Genomic DNA, 24063 nt, shown 5'->3' with positions numbered 1-24063 from the left:
GGCGCTTCCCTGATGCGGAAGTGCCAGCGGCGGTCAGCGCCTCTCAGCGGACAGGGGTTTCAGGGCAGGGCGCACAGGCGCAGGCGTGGCAAACAGAAGGGAAGGGGAACCTGGCCTTTAAGCGCCGCGCAGCCGCTGCACTGTCTCTGGCGGCTGGCCGAGCGGTGCCGGGCTGTTTAAAATCATCAGGCGGGCCGCATCTTGCCCAGGTCTGATTTAGAGGGTTAAACTGTCAGAAGCAGTGAAGTTCCTGGCAGTGAGAGCCAGGCACAGCTATCCACCAAGACGTATCCATACATCCAAGGTTGGGAAGTCCTTCCCAACCCGGATGTATGGATATATCTAAGATCGTGAAGGGGTTAAAACTTTCCTGACAGTGTAAAGTAGAGGGGTCACTATTACCACTAATTTTAATGTACTAGGGTAGAATAGTGAGGTAATAAATCTATTGTGCATCTCTGCAGTGTTATTCATACAACACAGTTCTGCTATACGAACAGGCACACACAGCTCTGCTACATGCATATATAGACACACAGACCTGCTACACACACATAGACGGAGTCCAGCTACACGAACACATACACAGCTCTTCCACACGCACATATAGACATGCACATATAGACATACACATATAGATGCACACACACAGCTCTGCTACACGTACATATACACATAGCGCTATTACATGCACATATAGACACACTATGCATTACCATATTCTGCAGTTCTTGATCAGGCTGCAAGCAACTGTCAAGTCAAGCTCCAGCAGCCTTTCTGACAAAGACTAGTGCAGAGCAGGAAGGGAGATAGAAGCTCACATACACACACATTTTATTACTACATACACATATACAGTACAGACCAAAAGTTTGGACACACCTCATAAAAAGATTTTTCTGTATTTTCAGGACTATGAAAATTGTACATTTACACTGAAGGCATCAAAACTATGAATTAACACATGTGGAATTATATACTTAAAGTGTGAAACAACTGAAAATATGTCTTATATTCTAGATTCTTCAAAGTAGCCACCTTTTGCTTTGATGACTGCTTTGCACACTCTTGGAATTTTCTTGATGTTTAGTAAGTGGGATTTCTTGCCTTATAAATGGGGTTGGGACCATCAGTTGTGTTGTGCAGAAGTCTGGTGGATACACAGCTGATAGTCCTACTGAATAGACTGTTAGCTGGTTTTTTCTTGCCATAATACAAATTCTAAGTAAAGAAAAACGAGTGGCCATCATTACTTTAAGAAATGAAGGTCAGTCAGTCTGAAAAATTAGGCAAACTTTGAAAGAGTCCCCAAGTGCAGTGGCAAAAACCATCAAGCGCTAAAAAGAAACTGGCTCACATGAGGACCGCCCCAGGAAAGGAAGACCAAGAGTCACCTCTGCTTCTGAGGATACGTTTATCCGAGTCACCAGCCTCAGAAATTGCAGGATAACAGCAGCTCAGATTAGAGACCAGGTCAATGCCACACAGAGTTCTAGCCGTAGACACATCTCTACAACTGTTAAGAGGAGACTTTGTGCAGCAGGCCTTCATGGTAAAATAGCTGCCAGGAAACCACTGCTAAGGAGAGGCAGCAAGCAGAAGAGACTTGTTTGGGCTAAAGAACACAAGGAATGGACATTAGACCCGTGGAAATCTGTGCTGTGGTCGGATGAGTCCAAATTATAGATCTTTGGTTCCAAACACCGTGTCTTTGTGCGACGCAGAAAAGGTGAACGGATGGACTCTACATGCCTGGTTCCCACCATGAAGCATGGAGGAAGAGGTGTGATGGTGTGGGGGTGCTTTGCTGGTGACACTGTTGGGGATTTATTCAAAATTGAAGGCATACTGAACTAGCATGGCTACCACAGCATCTTGCAGCGGCATGCTATTCCATCCGGTTTGCGTTTAGTTGGACCATCATTTATTTTTCAACAGGACAATGACCCCAAACACCTCCAGGCTGTGTGAGGGTTATTTGACCAAGAAGGAAAGTGATGGGGTGCTACGCCAGATGACCTGGCCTCCACAGTCACCAGACCTGAACCCAATCGAGATGGTTTGGGGTGAGCTGGACCACAGAGTGAAGGCAAAAGGGCCGACAAGTGCCAAGCATCTCTAGGAACTCCTTCAAGATTGTTGGAAGACCATTTCCAGTGACTACCTCTTGAAGCTCATCAAGAGAATGCAAAGAGTGTGCAAAGCAGTCATCAAAGCAAAAGGTGGCTACTTTGAAGAACCTAGAATAAGAAATTTACCACTAACATGAAGTACAATTTGTCACGAAAAAATCTCAGAATCATTGGAATATGTTGAAGCGTCCCAGAGTTATTATCAAAGTGTCACAGGTAAAAAAAAAAAAAAAAAAAAAATAAAATAATGGCCTTGTCAGGAAGGGGACAATAGGCTGGGTGTGAAGAAGCAGATAATTCAGGGGTTGTTTGTTCACTCAGGTCACTGTGTAATGAAAGAGATAAGACAGCTTTGTTCTTCAGCTCGGTAGGATTACAGAGATGCCGGATTTATATAGATTTTATTTTATGCTCGTGTTGCTACTTTTCACATTAAAACCATTTTACAAAATAGCATGCTTTATAATAGGACAGCTATAAGTTATATGTAGGTTTTTGGTTTTTTTTTGCTTATAGTTATTTTTACATTAAAGCTGCATTTTTAAAAGCAAAATTTTTTTTTTTACATTTTTTTTTTATAGGTTTTAGAGAATTTTTTTTTTACATTTTAACTTAAGGTACCTTCACACTAAACGATTTACCAACGATCACGACCAGCGATACGACCTGGCCGTGATCGTTGGTAAGTCGTTGTGTGGTCGCTGGGGAGCTGTCACACAGACAGCTCTCCAGCGACCAACGATGCAGAGGTCCCCGGGTAACCAGGGTAAACATCGGGTTACTAAGCGCAGGGCTGCGCTTAGTAACCCGATGTTTACCCTGGTTACCATTGTAAATGTAAAAAAAAAAAAAAAAAAAAAAACAGTACATACTCACCTTCTGCTGTCTGTCACACGTCCCTCGCCGTCTGCTTCCTGCACTGACTGAGTGCCGGCCGTAAAGCACAGCACAGCGGTGACGTCACCGCTGTGCTCTGCTTTCACTTTACGGCCGGTGCTCACAGTCAGTGCGGGAAGCGGACGGCGGGGGACGTGTGACAGACAGCAGAAGGTGAGTATGTACTGTTTGTTTTTTTTACTTTTACAATGGTAACCAGGGTAAATATCGGGTTACTAAGCGCAGCCCTGCGCTTAGTAACCCGATATTTACCCTGGTTACCATTGTAAAACATCGCTGGCATCGTTGCTTTTGCTGTCAAACACAACGATACACGCCGATCTGACGACTAAATAAAGTTCTGAACTTTCAGGAACGACCAGCGATATCACAGCAGGATCCAGATCGCTACTGCGTGTCAAACACAACGATATCGCTATCCAGGATGCTGCAACGTCACGGATCGTTATCGTTGCAAAGTCGCTTAGTGTGAAGGTACCTTAACCCCTTCAAGTCGCGGCCCTTTTTCGTTTTTGCGTTTTCGTTTTTCACTCCCCTCCTTCCCAGAGCCATAACTTTTTTATTTTTCCGACAATATGGCCATGTGAGGGCTTATTTTTTGCGGGACGAGTTGTACTTTTGAACGACACCATTGGTTTTACCATGTCTTTTACTAGAAAACGGGAAAAAAATTCCAAATGCGGTGAAATTGCAAAAAAAAGTGCAATCCCACACTTGTTTTTTGCTTGGCTTTTTTGCTAGGTTCACTAAATGCTAAAACTGTCCTGCCATTGTGATTCTCTAGGTCATTACGAGTTCATAAACACCTAATATGTCTAGGTTATTTTTTATCCAAGTGGTGAAAAAAAAAATTCCAAACTTTGCTTAAAAAAAAAAAAAAAAAAAAAAAAAAGTGCCATTTTCCGATACCCGAAGCGTCTCCATTTTTCGTGATCTGGGGTTGGGTGCGGGCTTATTTTTTGCGTGCCGAGCTGACGTTTTTAATAATATCACTTTTGTGCAGATACGTTCTTTTGATCGCCCGTTATTGCATTTTAATGCAATGTCGCGGCGACCAAAAAAACGTAATTCTGGCGTTTTTAATTTTTTTCTCGCTACGCTGTTTAGCGATCAGGTTAATGCTTTTTTTTTATTGATAGATCGGGCGATTCTGAACGCGGCGATACCAAATACATGTAGGTTTGATTTTTTTTAATTGTTTTATTTAGGATGGGGCGAAAGGGGGGTGATTTAAACTTCTGTTTTTTAAATTTTTTTCATATTTTTAAAAACTTTTTTTTACCTGTGCAATGCTTCAATAGCCTCCATGGGAGGCTAGAAGCTGGCACAACCCGATTGGCTCAGCTACATAGCAGCGATCATCAGATCGCTCCTATGTAGCTGAAATGCAGGTGAGCTATGAGCGCCGACCACAGGGGGGCGCTCACAGCAGGCCGGCATCAGTAACCATAGAGGTCTCAAGGACCTCTATGGTTACTGTCCTGACACATCGCCGACCTCCGATCATGTGACGGGGTCGGCGATGACGTCATTTCCGGCCGGATGCTTTAGTTAAATGCCGCTGTCTGCGTTTGACAGCGGCATTTAACAGGTTAATAGCGGCGGGTGAATAGCGATTTCACCTGCCGCTATTGCGCGCACATGTCAGCTGTACAAAACAGCTGACATGTCGCGACTTTGATGTGGGCTCAGCGCCGGAGCCCACATCAAAGGGGGATTCACGGCATGCGCAGTACATGTACGGCGCATGTCGTGAAAGGGTTAAGTCCCACTACAGGACATGTATAAATTTCATTCAATGAGCACTGGTCTCACGCACTGCAATAACAAACCACTGTACACCAAGGCAAACATTAGGCCTTGGGGCTTTTAGAGGGAGCTCTCTACCTTTGTTAACCATCTAGATGCCACTGTCGCAATCGACAGCCATATCAAAGGGGTTAAATGACCACAATGTGTACTAAAACCAATCATAGCCAATGGAATGGGGTATCCAGTACAATAAGTAGCTGACCCCTACTGTATTTACACCTGTCAGGGCAGCTATTAAGGCTATGTTCACACACTGCGGATCCGCAGCAGTTTCCCATGCATTTACAGTACAATGTAGACCTATGGGAAACGCAATCCGCAGTGCACATGCGGTGGAAAAAACTGCGTGGAAAAAACGCGCGGAAACGCAGATGTTTTCATTCCGCAGCATGTCAATTCTTTGTGCAGAATCCGCAGCGGTTTTACACCTGCTCCATAATAGAAAACCGCAGTGGAATCCGCACAAAAACCGGTTAATCCAAGGTAAATCCACAGGAAAAACGCAGTGTTTTTGCCCTGCGGATTTATCAAATCCGTTGCGGAAAAATCCGCAGTGGACCATTCTACGTGTGCACAAACATCTTTCTTTGGGGCTAAGGATTAAGGGTATCGACAGTCATTGAGGGGTTAAGCCACATACAGTTACTGCTGTGACCAGCTCCTGAAATAAGCTTTTCCACAGCACTAGTAGTAAAGGAGCTTTGAATTTAAAGCTTAATTATCCAGAAATGACAGTGTGCTCTTTTATACAAGCTACTAGTGTCCAATCTTCGCAGTTTCTTCTCATAACTAAAGAAATAGAATTCTTTTCTTCATAACTAAAATTAGAGGCAATTCCCAGCAAGCACACCAATTCCATGATTATTATCCACCTAGTGCCTTGCTTTGGGCTTAAAGGGAACCTGTCAGCAGTTTTAGCGGCTATAAGATATGGCCATCACCTTTCAGGGCTGATATACAGCTTTCTATAACACTGTATATAAGCCCCAACCCGACCTGGAAGAACTGGAAATAACTTATTATACTCACCTGCAGGGCGGTCTGGTCTGATGGGCGTATTTGGTCTAGGTCTGGCGCCTCCCATCTTCTTACAATCGCCACACTCCTGCTTGCTTCATGCGGATAACGCGACCCTGCATCATCCACAGTGTCTCCTCTGCACCGCGCTCCTGCTCAGGAGTACTTACCTACCCTGTTGAGGGAGGGCACAGCAAAGTACTGCAGTGCACAGGTGCCAAAAAAGGTCAAAGAGCCCCGGCACCTGCGCACTACAGTACTTTGCTCTGCGCTCAACAGGACAGAGTTACGCCTGTGCAAGAGCGCTGTACCGAGGAGACTGTGGATGTTGCAGTGTCGCGTGAACGACAAGCAGCAAGAAGGAGGGCGGCGATCGCAAGATGATGGGAGACAGGACCGGACCGCCCCACAAGTGAGTATAATAAAAGTTATTTTTCTTCTCTTACAGGTTGGGGGCAGATATACAGTACTAGATCGTGGCCCGATTCTAACGCATCGGGTATTCTAGAATATATATGTAGTTTATTTATGAAGATTTTAGAATAATACAATGAATACACAATTCGGCTGGCCGGGCGCGACCAATTAGCGAAGCGTGGTTCAAATCCCGTGCCAATTCGCGGCCGGAGTGCGCCTGTCGCTGATTGTTCGCGGCCGGCCACGTAGTATAACACAGCCACGTAGTATACAGCAGCCCACATAGCGTATCACACAGCCCACGCAGTGTATATAACACAGCCCACGCAGTATATATAACACAGCCCACGCAGTATATATAACACAGCCCACGCAGTATATATAACACAGCCCACGCAGTATATATAACACAGCCCACGCAGTATATATAACACAGCCCACGCAGTATATATAACACAGCCCACGCAGTATATATAACACAGCCCACGCAGTATATATAACACAGCCCACGCAGTATATATAACACAGCCCACGCAGTATATATAACACAGCCCACGCAGTATATATAACACAGCCCACGCAGTATATATAACACAGCCCACGCAGTATATATAACACAGCCCACGCAGTATATAACACAGCCCACGCAGTATATAACACAGCCCACGCAGTATATAACACAGCCCACGCAGTATATAACACAGCCCACGCAGTATATAACACAGCCCACGCAGTATATAACACAGCCCACGCAGTATATAACACAGCCCACGCAGTATATAACACAGCCCACGCAGTATATAACACAGCCCACGCAGTATATAACACAGCCCACGCAGTATATAACACAGCCCACGCAGTATATAACACAGCCCACGCAGTATATAACACAGCCCACGCAGTATATAACACAGCCCACGCAGTATATAACACAGCCCACGCAGTATATAACACAGCCCACGCAGTATATAACACAGCCCACGCAGTATGTAACACAGCCCACGCAGTATATAACACAGCCCACGCAGTATATAACACAGCCCACGCAGTATATAGCAATGTGGGCACCATATCCCTGTTAAAAAATAAAAAGAATTAAAAAATAGTTATATACTCACCCTCCGACGGCCACCGGATCCAGCCCAGGCCTTTCCCGCTCCTCGCTTGCCGCTCCAGTCCCAAGCGGCAATAACACGTGATGATGTAGCGGTCTCGTGAGACCTCTACATCATCACCGGTCATTGCTGCAATGCATTCTGGGGACTGGAGCGGCGCGTGAGGAGCGGGAAAGGACTGGGCTGGATCAAGGGGCCGTCAGAGGGTGAGTATATAATGATTTTTTATTATTATTATTTTTAACATTATATGTTTTTACTATTGATGCTGCATAGGCAGCATCAATAGTAAAAAGTTGGTCACACAGAGGGTTAATGGCAGCGTTAACGGACTGCCTTACACCGCGTTATGCCGTGGTGTAAGGCAGTCCGGTTAACTCTATGTGGGCGCTGACTGGGGGGAGGGGGGAGTAGGGAGGGGGCACTGACTGCAGGGGAGGAGGGAGGGGCCAACTCACGGTCGGACTGTGCCCGTCGCTGATTGGTCGCGGCCTCGGGCCACGACCAATCAGCAACGCGGGATTTCCGTGACAGACAAACAGACAGACGGAAGTGACCCTTAGACGATTATATAGTAGATTATAGAATGCTGTATATCAGCCCTGAAAGGTGCTGGTTGTATCTTATATTGTCCAAACCTGCTGACAGGTTCCCTTTAAATGACTTCTGTTCAGTGCCATTACATCACTGTAGGAGTCACACAAGGCAGATGTTGATGCAGAAATGTCTGCAACTGTATCTTACATCTAAATTAAACTTGTAGAAATCCATGTGTTTTTTACCAACACAAACCCATTCAGATGATTAGGACAAATTTAATGTATGCGCATGGAAAGCGCACACAGCATATTAGACAGTCAAGAGATGGGTGCAAACATTTTTCTACCTGTATTCCAGCATGGATGGTATACACAATGTGGATCGTGGCACAATCTTGATGACCAGGCAAGGACTGAGGGATTGGGAAAATGTCCATTTTTCCATTCGGTTGGGTTCCAGTTTTTTCACCATATATCGTCTTGCAAGCTGGACACTGCAAACTTCCATCCTGTGAAATAAAAATTAGAGGAGAAAGTGTCTACTTAGAACAAAGCACAGTCTGAAAGGCAAATACTATATAATAAGGAATGTACACGTTTCTCATTGCAAGCATGCAGTGATGAGTGGGGCACCATTGGCTGTCATCTGTCAAGTTGGATAAAAGTGTGACAATATAGAATATATGGGAAAGAGTATTTGAACACAGCTCTTAATCACTGAATTTTATACATGAGCAAATTGATTGACAGGGCCATGGTCTCCGGATGGGAGCCCAGCAAACTCCTTCATACCTTCAGAATCCTGGGCGCCTTTTCTAATTAGTATGTAGAAAACCCGCGGAGACACCATCACGTGTTTCTCAACGCAAGCAATGAATAGCCAGGTCATTGCTTGCGTTGAGAAACACGTGATGGTGTCTCCGCGGCTTTTCTACATGCATTTGCATATTTCCCTTTTAGGGATGGGGGCAGTGTTCTGGATCACTGCGTTGAGAAACACGTGATGGTGTCTCTGCAGTGTTGGATGTTTTGATCTCCCCGAGGTCATTCATCCTTATGTTTATATTCTAATTAGTAGGCCTAGCGCAACATCATGGATCCCAGGCATGGCCGCTTGATTAGAGTCCAGAAATCAATTTGCTCATCTCTATGGAATTGTGTTTTTTCATTCAATCCCATTACAACAGGTGTATAAAATCCAGGCCCTAGTGGTACAGTCTGCCTTTTACCAACATTTGTGAAAGAATGGTTTGTACTAAAGAGCTCAATCTACCATGGTCCTGTAATAGAATGCCACAAGTGAGCCATTCTGTGAAATTTCTTTCCCCCTAAAATATTCCACGATCAACTGTGAGTGCGGTTATTGGAAATAGAAACCATTTAGGAGCAGCAACCCAGCCATGAACTGCCAGACAACTTAAAAGTTACAGAGCAAAGTCGATGACTAATGAGGCACATGGAGCATAAAAGCCACCAATGCTTTGCTGACACAATAACTACAGAACTCCAAACTTCCTATGACATTAGGATAAGAGCAAGGTGAGAACTTCAAGGCATAGGCTTCTATGGCTGAGCAGCTGCGTGCAAACCTTACATCACCAAGCACAATGCCAAAGTTTCGCATGTAGTAATGTAAAGCACACCACCATTGGAGCAGCAATGGAATCGTGCTTTATGGAGTGAAGAATCACACTTCTATGGCAGTCTGATGGATGGACTGGTTTGGGTTTGGCGACTTCCAAGAGAATGTTACCTGCCTGAATGCATTGTGAACAAATGTAAAGTTAAGTGGAGATCAAATAATGCCATGAGGTTGTTTTTCAGGCCCCTCTTGGGTTGCCCTCAACAATATTGGGTCAGAACAGAAGTCTGGTCAGATAAAATCGTAAAGGCTGCTGCTGACAAGCGGCCACTCATTGGCTGCAGCATTCACATGACAACTAGGCTTGTCACTACGGAAAGAGGCGTCAATATTGGTGGAATGGCGCTCATGCAGGAGGGCAGTACACACTTTTATTTTAATATGGGGTCCTAATTTGATTAAACTGGGGTTATCCATTAGTGGACAACCCTTTAACATTTTATTTTTTATTTTTTTAAACATTCTTATGTCGCAGCATTTTTTTTCCCCTACACCTGCCTAAAGCTTTTGCACAGTACTGTAGGCGACAAATGATTTCTAGAGACTACAAATACACTATAAAAACAGCCATGAAGTATGTGAAGGTCTAAGATTTTGAACATATACATTTTGAGCCCAACTGGCGTCAGTGAGTGACAAAATTACTATCCTGCCATTATTCAGAAAACCTAGCCATTGATACGCTGCAGCCGATCGAGGATGCCAAGCAGATTTATTCACACTGTACTTACCACAGAGAAAACTATTTCTGTGCTTTAGTCATCATCTAAGTAGATCAAGATTGCAGTGAGAACTGAGCACTAGCATTATATATTAAACTAAAAGACATGGTGTACTTTGGGAAGGAAAAAGAAAATATTGTTTTTGGCATCTATGAAACATCTTGAAACTTTACCACTTAACATTCTACAAACACACAAGGCTTAGATGTATGAGAATGGGGTGGTAAATACCAAGACCCTAATGTATGTACTCTCTAAACCAGTTATTCAGGAAACTTAGTTTATACGGGTTATCCACAATGACAAAGAAGAAAACAAGGGCTTTGTGGCACGTAATTGACCAATTGAAACTGGATATATTACCTTGTTCCCACTGTTATACATTTCAAACATGCAAAGCTGATGGAAAATGTGACCGCACTTCTTCAGTTTCCCTACAGCAGTATCCTTAATGTGTTTGCTTTCTGAGGAATCGCTGTAGCCAGATGCAGAAGTCAGCGTCTCCATGCAGATAATGCAGTCCTGAAAATATAGAAAAAAAACTTTTTACATTAACTTTATTTTACATTAGGAAAATAGTAAATGTTTTGTCTCAACAAAATAACTGATCGACAGTCTAGTGGATAAATGTCCAATTGCTGTAAGCCCCATAATTGAAACTACCATTAATAGCTAGAACTTAAAAGGGGTAATCCCATCTCAAAGATCCTATCCCAATATGTAGTAGGTTTAGTAATAATAATAGCAGCAAATATCACCAATTAGATATGTAACATTACCATCAGAACAGAGAACATATTACATTAAAAATATGTCAAGGGCCCTATGGCTTAAAAACAGGGGCCTATGAAGGTAAGCTAAATGGATGATGGATAAATGATAGACCACCAATAAAATTTCATACATTTTCATTAGATTATGACAAATAGTGTGTATACTGTATATACTCTAGTATAAGCTGACCCGAGTATAAGCCGACCCCCCTAATTTTGCCACAAAAAACTGGGAAAACTTAATGACTCGAGTATAAGCCTAGGGTGGGAAATGCAGCAGCTACCGGTAAGTGTCAAAAGTAAAAATAGATACCAATAAAAGTAAAATTAATTGATACATCAGTAGGTTAAGTGTTTTTGAATATCCATATTGAATCAGGAGCCCCTATTATGCTCCATAAAGTTTATGATGGGCCCCATAAGATGCTCCATACAAAATATGCCCCATATAATCCTGCATAAAGGTTAATAATGGCCCCATAAGATGCTCCATAGACACACTTGCCCAATATAATGCTGCACAAATGTTGATTATGGCCACATAAGATGCTCCATAAAGATATTTGCCCCATACAGTGCTGCACAAACCTTTATTATGGCCCCATAACATGCTCCATACAGACACTTGCCCCATATAATGCTCCACAAACGTTAATTATGGCCCCATAAGAGGCTCCATAAAGATATTTGCCCCATATAGTGCTGCACAAACGTTATGGCCCCATAAGATTCTCTATAAAGACACTTGCCCCATTATAGTGCTGCACAAACGTTGATTATGGCCCCATACAGACACTTGCCCCATATAGTGCTGCACAAATGTTGATTATGGCCCCATACAGACACTTGCCCCATATAGTGCTGCACAAACGTTATGGCCCCATAAGATGCTCCATACAGACACTTGCCCCATTTGTTGTTGCTGCGATAAAAAAAAACAAAATCACATACTCACCTCTCCGTCACTCAGGCCCCTGGCACTTGCAATATTCACCTGCTCCTCGTTCTGGCGCCGCTCCATCTTCAGCGTCTTCTGCACTCCCGTTCAGGCAGAGGGCGCGCATTAACCACATCACCGCGCCCTCTGACCTGAGCGTCACTGCAGAAGACGGAGCGGCATCGGAACGAGGAGCAGGTGAATATCGCGCAGCGCTCCCCCTCCCCATTATATTCACCTGCTCCTGGCGCAGTGCAGTCCCTGCTTCCCCGGCGCTGCAGCTTCTTCCTGTACTGAGCGGTCACCGTTACCGCTCATTACAGTAATGAATATGCGGCCCCACCCCTATGGGAGGTGGAGCAGCATATTCATTACAGTAATGAGCGGTACCATGTGACCGCTCAGTACAGGAAGAAGCCGGGGCGCCGGGCAGCCAGGGACCGCGCCAGGAGCAGGTGAGTATAATTAGACAGCCCTAGCTCCCCCTCCCCTGCCGACCCCTGGGTATGACTCGATTATAAGCCGAGGGGGAGACTTTCAGCCCCCAAAAATGGGCTGAAAATCTCGGTTTATACTCGAATAAATATATATATATATATATATATATATATATATATATATATATATATATATATATATATATATATATATATATATATATATATATATATATATATAGAACCAACGGCAAATTGAATCAGATATTGGTGTCATGTAGTCCACACATCAATTTTGGGGCAGGAAGATCATCTTCTACTCATATCGCCCCATGTGGGATACCGTGCCAGCAATCCTGAAGCACGTTTCGCTATTGCAATGCCCTGCACATGGGGGCATAGCAACATAGCAAATCTGGAGAACTATACTACGTTTCTAATTTGAGATATTTGCCATTATTATTATTATATCTACTACATATTGGGATAGGATCTTTGAGATGGGAATACCTCTTTAAAGCTGATGACCCTTATATGGCCACAGTGAAGTTTAAATGGTTTAAGCTTGATTGGGGTCAGGTCTTAACAGTGAGCCTAAATAGGTGAGAAGTGTTATACCTGTACAAAAAAAAGCCACGGAGCTCCAGTCCAAAACACACACTGATCTATTGCTGCCAAACAAAAATTTACTAAACTGAATGAGGTTTTTAATGAACATTATGATCTTAACAAGTGACCTTGATGTCGCACCAGCAGGTGGGGAGGAGAGGTGGCCCTCAGTACTCAAGATGTTAAGCAATGCCCCTGTATCTCTAGGTCATACCACCCAGGAACAGTACCGCAGCAACAATGGCTGCCACACAGCACCAACACCAAGTTAAAGAGTCAAAAGATCTTTTACATGGTCTTCATCCAAGAGCTGACCGCAAAATAGGAAGAATCTTTATTGTGACCAATGCAGATTGCTCAAACAAGGTGCCAATGTCGCAACCTACAGAGAGCAAAGGTTGCACAGCATTTCTCTAGCGACGTTGTCACTCTGTTCTAGTAACCAGTATTTGTTCAGATACTGGTGGCATATTCTAGCATTATGCTACAAATGTATTTCATGAGATGACCCTTTAACTATAAGAAAAGATTTGAGTTACTATACCTCTTCTGGTGGTTTCTGGAGGTTTTCCAGGTATTTCTTCACAACTTGCTCTGGGTCTAATGAAATTCCTGCTATAAATACAATTCAGTTAGAGTAGATAATCATAATATTACACGTTCAGTTTTAAGGCCACAAACAAATGAGTGAGTATTTGGCTTTTTTTTTTTTTTTACGTCAGTATTTGTAAGCTAGAGTGGAACAATCTGAGAATAGATATAAGGCTACATTCCTACAATAAGTATTTGGTGAGTTTTTGCAGCTGCAGAATGTCTGCACCTACTAGAAAAATTAGGTCATTGCGTTTGAGTTCTTTTTTTTTTTTTTACATGTGCTATTTAGTGCTGTGGCTTTTGTCGCTTTTTTGTATGTCATATTTTAACCCCTTAATGACCACCAATACATCTTTTTACTGACCTGGGAAATAAGAGAATAGCATCCCCATACCGGTGACAATCCTGCAGCTGTCGGCTGTGCACTATAGATGACAACTTGCTGCATCAGCCACGATCAGTGTTGTAACCGTCCATATCTGTTTAACCCATTAGATGCTGCTGTCAATAGTGACTATCATATAAATGGTTAACAGAGTGTGGGGGCTTCCTATTTATCCCCATTGGCACCCTGAGATCATGATTGTGTGGTCCTGATGTTTGCCATGGCAATTCATGACCAAATAGCGGCCTTAGGGTATGTGCACACATTGCGGATTTGCCTGTGGAATTTTCTGTGCGGATTCCGCATCTTTTGGAAAAAAAACTCAGGTCAAAATCTGCGCTTTTTTTACGGATTTTGCGCGTTTTTGTTGCGGATTTACTGCGGATTCTGTGCGGATTTCATTCGTTTTTACCCCTGCGGATTTCTATTATGGAATGGGTGCAGAAACGCTGTAGATCCGCACAAACAATTAACATGGTCCTTTTCTTAATCCGCTGCGTTTTTAGCATGGAATTTTCAGCACAGCATTTTTTTTTGCCATTGATTTACATTGTACTGTAAATCACTTGCGGATCTACAGCATTTCTGCACGGAAAAAAATGCTGCGGATCCGCAGGAAAAATGCAACGTGTGCATATAGCCTTAGAGTCTTCCGGCTACAGTGGTCTGTTCAAAAGTTAGCGACATTTAGGTGGTAAAAATACACACTTTCATTCCTATCAGGCTACATTGTATTAATTCCTGAAAAGCACCTGAAGGGTTAAACTACCGGACAGCAGTTTTCAGTATGTCAGGGGGTGTTTTTAAAATGGCATCACTTTTGGGGGGTTCCAATATATAGGACCCCCAAAGTCCCTTCAAACCTGGATAGGTCCCTAAAAAAAAAAAAAAAAAAATACAATTTTTTTTTTTTACAAATTTCCATGAAAAAATGATGTACAATAAATTATATTGTGGTACAGTGTTAGCCAGAAAAATCTATGTGAATACTTTTCTACCCAATGATGAAAATTTACAACTTATTTTTTTAGGGATCTGTTAAGTTTTGAAGTGACTTTGGGGGTCCTATAAATTGGAAACCCCCAAAAGTGATACTATTTTAACCCCTTTACCCCCAAGGGTGGTTTGCACGTTAATGACCGGGCCAATTTTTACAATTCTGACCACTGTCCCTTTATGAGGTTATAACTCTGGAACGCTTCAACGGATCCCCGTGATTCTGACATTGTTTTCTCGTGACATATTGTACTTCATGATAGCGGTAACATTTCTTTGATATTACCTGCGTTTATATGTGAAAAAAAAAAGGAAATTTGGCGAAAATTTTGAAAATGTCGCAATTTTCCAACTTTGAATTTTTATGCAATTAAATCAGAGATATGTCACGCAAAATACTTAATAAGTAACATTTCCCACATGTCTACTTTACATCAGCACAATTTTGGAACCAACATTTTTTTTTTTTTTTTTTTATGGAGTTAAGGGTTAAAAGTTGACCAGCAATTTCTCATTTTTAGAACACCATTTTTTTTTTTTTGAGACCACATCTCATTTGAAGTCATTTTGAGGGGTCTATGTGATAGAAAATAACCAAGTGTGACACCATTCTAAAAACTGCACCCCTCAAGGTGCTCAAAACCACATTCAAGAAGTTTATTAACACTTCAGGTGTTTCACAGGAATTTTTGGAATGTTTAAATAAAAATTAACATTTAACTTTTTTTCACAAAAAATTTACTTCAGCTCCAATTTGTTTTATTTTAACAAGGGTAACAGGAGAAAATGGACCCCAAAAGTTGTTGTACAATTTGTCCTGATGTTATAGTGTAAGATCGCCGATCTGACACTTTGCTGTGCACTGTGTCAGATTGGCGATCTGACGTGCACAGATCCAGGCTTCCCGACGCCTGCTCTGAGCAGGCGCTGTGAAGCCACCTCCCTGCAGGACCCGGATGCCGCGGCCATTTTGGATCCGGGCCTGCTGCAGCGAGGAGGAGGTAAGAGACCCTCAGAGCAACGCGATCATATCGCGTTGCTCCGGGGGTCTCAGGGAAGCACACAGGGAGCCCCCTCCCTGCGCGATGCTTCCCTATACCGCCGGAACACTGCGATTATGTTTGATCGCAGTGTGCCGGGGGTTAATGTGCCGGGGGCGGTCCGTGACAACTCCTGGCACATAGCTGACACCCGGCCGCGCTCCCCCTGTGAGCGCAGCCGATCGCATATGACGTACTATCCCGTCGGTGGTCATACGGGCCCACCCCACCTCGACGGGATAGTACGTCTAATGGCAGAAAGGGGTTAAAAACAGCGCCCTAAATATGTTCAAAATTGCTTTCAGCTAATTTATTAACCCTTCAGGTGTTCTTCAGTAATTAATGCAAAGTGGCATAACAAATGAAGAAATGTGCGTACACTACAGCGCTGCCTGCTGTGAGGGAAAAAAACGGGGCCAATTGTGCTCTGCTTAGCGGAGAAAGTCCGTGGTGCAGACAGTTTATGTACATGCACATACACTTACTAGATGTAGGCGTGAGGATAGTCACGGAGATCAGTAGATGTCCAAATCCCTTTTTTTTCCCTCACAGCAGGCAGCGCTGTAGTGTACGCAGCGTTCTTTTTCCCATTAGCGCAGGTGAGGTATCGGTTTATTACATTATTTATTTATTTACTCTAGACAGGGTTCAGCACAGTCTCTGTCACCTCACCAGCAGCTTTACCTTCCCCTTCTCCTTTTGTTTGGACAGTGCAGCGCCAGTGTTTACCCCCTCTTTTTCAAATGAAGAAATGTATTTTTACCACCTAAATGTTTCTAACTTCTGAACAGGCCGCTATAGCCGGCAGTCTAAGGCCGCTATTTGGCCATGAACTGTGATGGCAAACATACAAGACCACATAATCAAGATCTCAGGGTGCCGAATGGGTTAATGAGGGAGCCTCCACACTGTTAACTATCTAGATGCTGTAGTCATTATTGACAGCAGCATTTAAGGGCTGATGCAGCAGACTGTGGCTAATTCAGCAAGTTGTCAGCTATAGTGCACAGCCGACAGCTGCTAGTCTCTTATATCTCAGGTCAGTAAAAAGAAATCTGTGGTCACTAAGGGGTTAAATTTCCTAAAATGCTAACAAAATAAAACAACATTTTACAAATGGTGCTGATTTATAGCAGACATGAGGAAAATGTTATTTATTAATGTATTTGTGTGGTATGACTATCTGAATTAAAGGGGTAATCTAATTCAAAGTTTGAAAATTGTAAATTTTTTAAATTTTTGTCAAATTTCAGATTTTTTTTTTAATATATAAACACAAATCATATTGACCTAATTTTACCATCATCATAAAGTATAATGTGCCACGAAAAAAAACAATCACAAAGTCACTAGGATTTGTTGATGCGTTCCAGAGTTATTACCACATAAAAGTGACATTGGTCAGATTTTAAAAAATTTGGTCCGGTCACCAAGGGGTTAAATAGAACCACTTGTTTTTGACACTTCCTGGCATTTGACTGACAAGGAGAAAAAAAAAAAAAAAAAAAATATATATATATATATATATATAGTCATGTGCGGATAGTATGAGGTTTTAGTTTGTTTCAGGAATGGATACAGAGGACATGAGATTCCTATAAATCCTGCAAGGTGCTGAGATTTTGGTGCAGTGGAAATACGCAGACTCAAACACTCACCAAAAACTAATGGGAACACTTGCAACCACATATTTTTCACCCACTACTGATTTTGGCTTACAAATATGGATTTGAAAAAGGAACAGAAATCCAGTCTGGTGCCGGCGCTCCGAAAAATTGTTATGTGATAGATAGGCTTATTTAAAAATAAAAAAGAAAAAAAGATTTTTATTCTGAAATGTACCAAGTAAAAACAACGTGTTTCAGCTTAAAAAAAAAAAGGCCTTCATCAGGTGAAATATATACATCCATACTGAAACAATAACCATGTCTTTATAAACCCTTTTTACAAATGGAAAGGGAGTAGTGTTACTAGCACAAATCCTTCACTTAATTTGCATACTCCTCACAATTGGTTTAACTCTTTAGCACAGGTGGATAAAAGATATAATTCACATATCTTAAAAAGTTATGTTGAAGTGAAAGGTAATAATCCATTATAAAGCAAAAAAAAAAACCCACAACACCCAAAATAAATAAATATAAAATAAATATATATATATATAAATATATATATATATATATATATATATATATATATATATATATATATATATATATATACACATATACATATATATATATATACATATATATACATACATACACATATATACATACAAGTTGGTGGCCCGATTCTAACGCATTGAGTATTCTAGAATATGTATGCGTAGTACATTGCGCAGCCCACGCAGTACATTGCGCAGCCCACGCAGTACATTGCGCAGCCCACGCAGTATATCGCGCAGCCCACGTAGTATATTGCGCAGGCCACATTGTATATAGCACAGCCACGTAGTATATTGCCCAGCCACGTAGTATATAGCACAGCCCACGTAGTATATTGCCCAGCCACGTATATAGCACAGCCCATGTAGTATATTGTTCAGCCACGTAGTATATTGCTCAGCCACGTATATAGCACAGCCCATGTAGTATAATAGCACAGCCCATGTAGTATATTGTCCAGCCCACGCAGTATATAGCAATGTGGGCATCATATCCCTGTTAAAAAAAGAAATAAAAAAAAAAATAGTTATATACTCACCTTCCGGAGCCCCCGGATCCAAGCGATGCTCCTCGCCCGCTCCGGTCCCAAGAGTGCATTGCGGTCTCGCGAGATGATGACGTAGCGGTGGCGCGAGACCGCTACATCATCATCTCGCTAGATCGCAGCATGGAGCGTCGGGAGGAGCGGGTAAGGCCTGTTGTTGATCCGGGGGCCGACGGACGGTGAGTATCTAACAATTTTTTATTTTTTTAATTATTTTTAACATTAGATCGTTTTACTATTCATGCCGCATAGGCAGCATGAATAGTAAAAAGTTGGTCACACAGGGTTAATAGCAGCGGTAACGGAGTGCATTACACCGCGGCATAACGCGGCCCGTTACCGCTGCCATTAACCCTGTGTGAGGGCAGACTGGAGGGGAGTACGGTGCGGGCAGTGACTGCGGGGAGGAAGGAGCGGCCATTTTTCCGCCGGACTGTGCCCGTTGCTGATTGGTCGTGGCAAAACAGCCACGACCAATCAGCGACTTTGATTCCATGACAGACAGAGGCCGCGACCAATGAATATCCGCGACAGACAGAAGGACAGACAAAGACGGAAGTGACCTTTAGACAATTACGGTATATAGTAGATATAAAAAAAATTATAAAAAGTTCTCTCTCTCTCTCGCTAGGTTTGTTATAATTATAATTTTTTTTTTTGTTTTAAATAAGCTGATCTATCACGTTACAATCTTTGGGAGCGCCTGGTGATGACTGAGGATCGCCCTGTTGACCAGGAGCCGTGCAGCAGACCGAGTAATTAGGACCTTGGTTTGGGACACTCCCCCAGGGCCAATACGTTGTTCCTTCAACCTCAGTTTGGCGAGTGCATCAGCTTTGCACTTTTATTTGTGACATTTTTAATATTGCGCTTAGATCCTGCGCGGTGCTGTCTTTTTTATATTCCCTATCCTCAGGGTACTATATGAAAATATGGATTTGAAATACTAGCCAAAATACTGGCATGTGAACATGGCCTTACTATAAAATCCTGCACCAGATTTCACCCCAAACAATTATGAAGTTATGTTAAACAACAACAAACAGGAAGTGTTCACATGTTATGTATAGAGTACATATCAAAAAGAATCTTCGAAGAGAGTCTTGCATCTTCTACATTGGTAAAGCTGACCATGTAACAGTTTCTTAAGCAAAAAAAACATGGTTCAGTTATTTAAACACAGTGGAACATTCACACGTTTGCATTACCTGTGCATTTAATTCCACTGCAGAACACAGAATCCATCCTATACACCCTAGTCACAAAATGACGGACACTCAAACGCAATTTACTACGACTGAGTGTCAGCCTCCAGTTGGCGTACATGCTCGAAAATGATGTACGGCACAGTGCATGGTCGCTCTTCTGGCAGCATCATAATCTATGGCCCCGTCGGCACATAAGTCTGAATCCCGTTTTGCAGGGGGTTGGGGCATAAGCCCCGATGGAGCCAACGATTGGGTGCCTGAACTCAATGTGAAAGCACTCTTATATAAACAATATGGGCTGAGTGAAGACTCCGGTTTAAAGGGGTACTTCGGGGGAAATCAAAAATTATCCTAATGCTCATCCCTTCATAGACTGTTAGGTGAACATGAATAGTGCTGTTTTCCATCCACACAGTAGTTGTACTTCTGTGACTCTGGGGCTGCTCCTCTTCCCTTATGGGACATTACCTCACATCACGGGGCGAGGCCTGCTCCCCACTGCTAGTTCCAGAATATCTGCTTGTATTCAGTTCTAGATCAGGAGTGGTGGCCTGCTCCATGATCTAGGATGGGGAGAAGAAAATACTATCTGGGGGACTGGCTGCTATTAGCAGCAGGGAGCAGGCCAAGCCCCTTGATATTGGTGTGAATACAAGCAGATGATATCAGGCGCCTGACTGCTGACATGCCCCCTGATGGGTGACATAACAAAGGGGGAGCAGCAAGGAGCAGCTCCAGCATCACAGAATTACAGCTACTGTGAGGATGGAAAACTAAACTATTCATCTCAATAGTTTAAGAAGGTATAACCATTAGGATAATTTTTTTTGTCTCCCCTTTAAATTGTGGGTATTTACATCCTAATTGGAGAAAGAGTTTAGGAATTACAGCTCTTTAAACCAAAAGTAATTGGACAATCATCTCAAAAGACCTATAAAGCGTTAACATTCTGTGGAGAGAGAAACCATCAGTTGACCCGAGCATTCCTCATCAATACCAAGGGTGAATGATCTATCAACGAGCTAAACTGTCGTCCTAGTAAATAATAATATATGGACTCCAAGGCCCACTTCATGGCAAGGTTCTCCTTCTCCACTATGCTATAATTTCTTAACCGGGGTGAATTTCCTACTTTGGAAGGTGACTGGATGTTCCTCTACGTTCACTTCCAGTGACAGGACTACTCCTAGGCCCACGTTAGAGGCATCTGTCTGCACGATGAAGAGTTACTGGAAGTTGGAGCTAATGAGGATGGGCTGTCCCGCAAGGCGCCACCTTCATGGATTGGCATGCTTCCTCCGCCTGGGGGTTTCACCGAACTATGACTGACTTTTTCCCCTTGAGGAGATCGGTTAGGGGTGTTATTCTCCCCGAAACATTAGGAATAAACCTCCGGTAATACCTGATGAGTGCGAGAAATGCTCTCACCTGTTGGTGGCAACAGGTCAGGGCCAGTTCTGAATGGCCTCAATTTTATTAATTTGGGGTTTTATAACCCCAAGAGAGATCACGTATCCCAAGTACCGGGCTTTCTCAAGCCCTATCGCACATTTCTTGGGATTCACCGTCAAACCCGCGGCTCTGAGCTAATCTACAACCGCTTGCACCAGGGACAAGTGGGATTGCCAGTCAGAACTAAAGATGATTATGTCATCCAAGTACGCTGAGGCATGCGTCCGATGATGCTGTTGTGCTATGTCCATCAGCCTCTAGAACGTGGCTGGTGCCCCATGCAGTCTAAAGAGCAAGATGACAGTGATACAGACCCTCTGGTGTTATGAAGGTGGTATTTTCTTTTGCTGACTCAGTAAGAGGCACCTGCCAATAACCCCTGAACAGATCGAGCGTGGTAAAATACTGGGCATGACCCAGTCTCTCAACCAGCTCTTCACTCAGGCATTGGATATAGATCGAATTTCGACACCTCGTTCAACTTACGGAAATCATTACAGAACAGTTAGGATCAGTCCGGCATCGGGATCAGCACAATGGGACAAGCCCTCTCACTCTGGGACTCCCTCCCTCTATTACTCCCAGCTGAAGCATTTGTTTTACCTCACACACGTTGGCTTGTCTCCGGGCCTTGGTCAGTACAGTATGGTTTCATTCGTACCTCTACGTGAGGCTCGGTGACAATGTCATGCTGGATGACAAAGGTACAACTGGGTAGTCCCGAGAATACATCCATATTCTTTTTACTAATTTCCGCACCTCTTGCCACAGCTGTTTCAAGAGGGTGTCTCCTACCTTTACCTCTGTCTCTGCCTCCGTCCGGGCCAATATTGTAGGGTCCACAAATGACATATCTGGAGTCACTTCTGTAGGCACACACTCCCGGTCTTTCCACACTTAACAGATTGGGCTGGTAAACTCTGTAGTTTACTTCCCCCACTTTTTTCCGAACTTCATATGGCCATTGCCACTTGGCCATAAGTTTGCTTTCGGTGGTGGGCACCAAAACCAACACCCGATCTCCTTTAAAGGAGCAGACCATGGCCTTTTTGTTATACACACGGCCCTGCGCTGCCTGAGCATCCACCAAATGCTCGTTTACGAACTAATTTACCGATGCAATTCGGTCCTGCATATTGGCCATGTGCTCAATGACACTTATGTGGCGTAGGCTCTCACGTCTCTTTGGCTATGTCCTGCAGACCCCCAGGATGACTGTCATACAGGAACTCAAAGGGTGAAAATCCCATGGAAGCCTGCGGTACCTCACGAATGGCGAACATCAAGTAGGGCAACAACATGTCCCAATCCCTTCCATTCATGGAAACCACCTTTTTCAGCATGGACTTGAGGGTTTTGTTAAAGTGCTTGACTAACCCATTGGTCTGGGGGTGGTACACCGACGTGTGCAACTGCTTTATCTTGAGGAGCCTGCACAGTTCCTTCATCACCTTGTTATAATGAAGAACTGTGCGCACTACTATTAAGGGTGCCAGGGTAGGTTCCGACACCATTAGGGTACGTTCACACAGGACTTTTTTGCTGCTTTTTTTTGCTGCTTTTTTTAATGCTAATTTTCAGCTGCTTTTTACAGTACCAGTAAGGCCATGTGCACACGTTCAGGATTTTTAGCGTTTTTTTCGCGTTTTTTCGCTATAAAAACGTGATAAAAACGCGAAAAAAACGCTAACATATGCCTCCTATTATTTACAAGGTATTCCGCATTTTTTGTGCAAATGTTGCGATTTTTTCCACGAAAAAATCGCATAGCAGAAAAAAAAGCAACATGTTCATTAAAAATGCGGAATTGCAGGGATTCCGCACACCTAGGAGTCCATTGATCTGCTTACTTCCCGCACGGGGCTGTGCCCACGATGCGGGAAGTAAGCAGATTATGTGCGGTTGGTACCCAGGGTGGAGGAGAGGAGACTCTCCTCCACGCACTGGGCACCATATAAGTGGTCAAAAAATAAGAAATAAAATAAAAAAAATAGTCCTATACTCACCCTCGATGTCCCGCGCAGTGTTCCCGCCTCACCGCTGCACGCTGCCGTTCGGTTTCTGTAGCTGATGTGCGGCGAAGGACCTTGCCGATGACGTCACTGTCCTGTGATTGGTCGTGAGCGGTCATGTGACCGCTCACGTGACCGTGACGTCACGGAAGGCCCTGTGCGCACAGACCAGCTATAGGAAGACGAACGGACGCCGCTGATGAGATGTCTGGGTGAGTATAAGCATTTTTTTATTTTTTTTATTATTTTTAAACATTCTATCTTTTACTATAGATGCTGCATAAGCTGCATCTATAGTAAAAAGTTGGTCACACTTGTCAAACAGTATGTTTGACAAGTGTGACCAACCTGTCAGTCAGTTTTCCAAGCGATGCTACAGATCGCTTGGAAAACTTTAGCATTCTGCAAGCTAATTACGCTTGCAGAATGCTAAAAAAACGCGAAAAAAACGGAAAAAAACGCAAAAAAAAAAATGCGGATTTCTTGCAGAAAATTTCCGGTTTTCTTCAGGAAATTTCTGCAAGAAATCCTGAACGTGTGCACATACCCTAAAGCCTATGAGATTTCAGAAATCTCATGCACACACGTTGGTTTTTTGTTTGATCAGTATTGCCT

General features: G+C 43.2%; 1 protein-coding gene across 6 annotated transcripts in view; it reads right to left on the bottom strand.

Annotated features, from left to right (window-relative positions):
* The window catches only part of DTX2 (deltex E3 ubiquitin ligase 2), a 155475-nt gene that overhangs the window by 7444 nt on the left and 123968 nt on the right, over positions 1-24063 (bottom strand). For 4 of the 6 annotated variants that reach the window (XM_077296300.1, XM_077296301.1, XM_077296298.1 and 1 more), the window contains 3 exons: positions 13594-13664; positions 10657-10815; positions 8277-8438 (listed from right to left, as the gene is read on the bottom strand). In XM_077296300.1, coding sequence (XP_077152415.1) covers positions 8277-8438; positions 10657-10815; positions 13594-13664 — 392 coding nt within the window. The remainder of the gene's footprint in view (positions 1-8276; positions 8439-10656; positions 10816-13593; positions 13665-24063) is intronic. The other 2 variants (XM_077296299.1, XM_077296302.1) reach the window with 1 other exon arrangement.

Source organism: Ranitomeya variabilis, chromosome 3, assembly GCF_051348905.1.
Source record: "Ranitomeya variabilis isolate aRanVar5 chromosome 3, aRanVar5.hap1, whole genome shotgun sequence".
Lineage (NCBI taxonomy): Eukaryota > Metazoa > Chordata > Amphibia > Anura > Dendrobatidae > Ranitomeya > Ranitomeya variabilis.
Note: the sequence above shows the minus strand (reverse complement) of the source record. Positions and strands in the feature narration are given on the sequence as shown.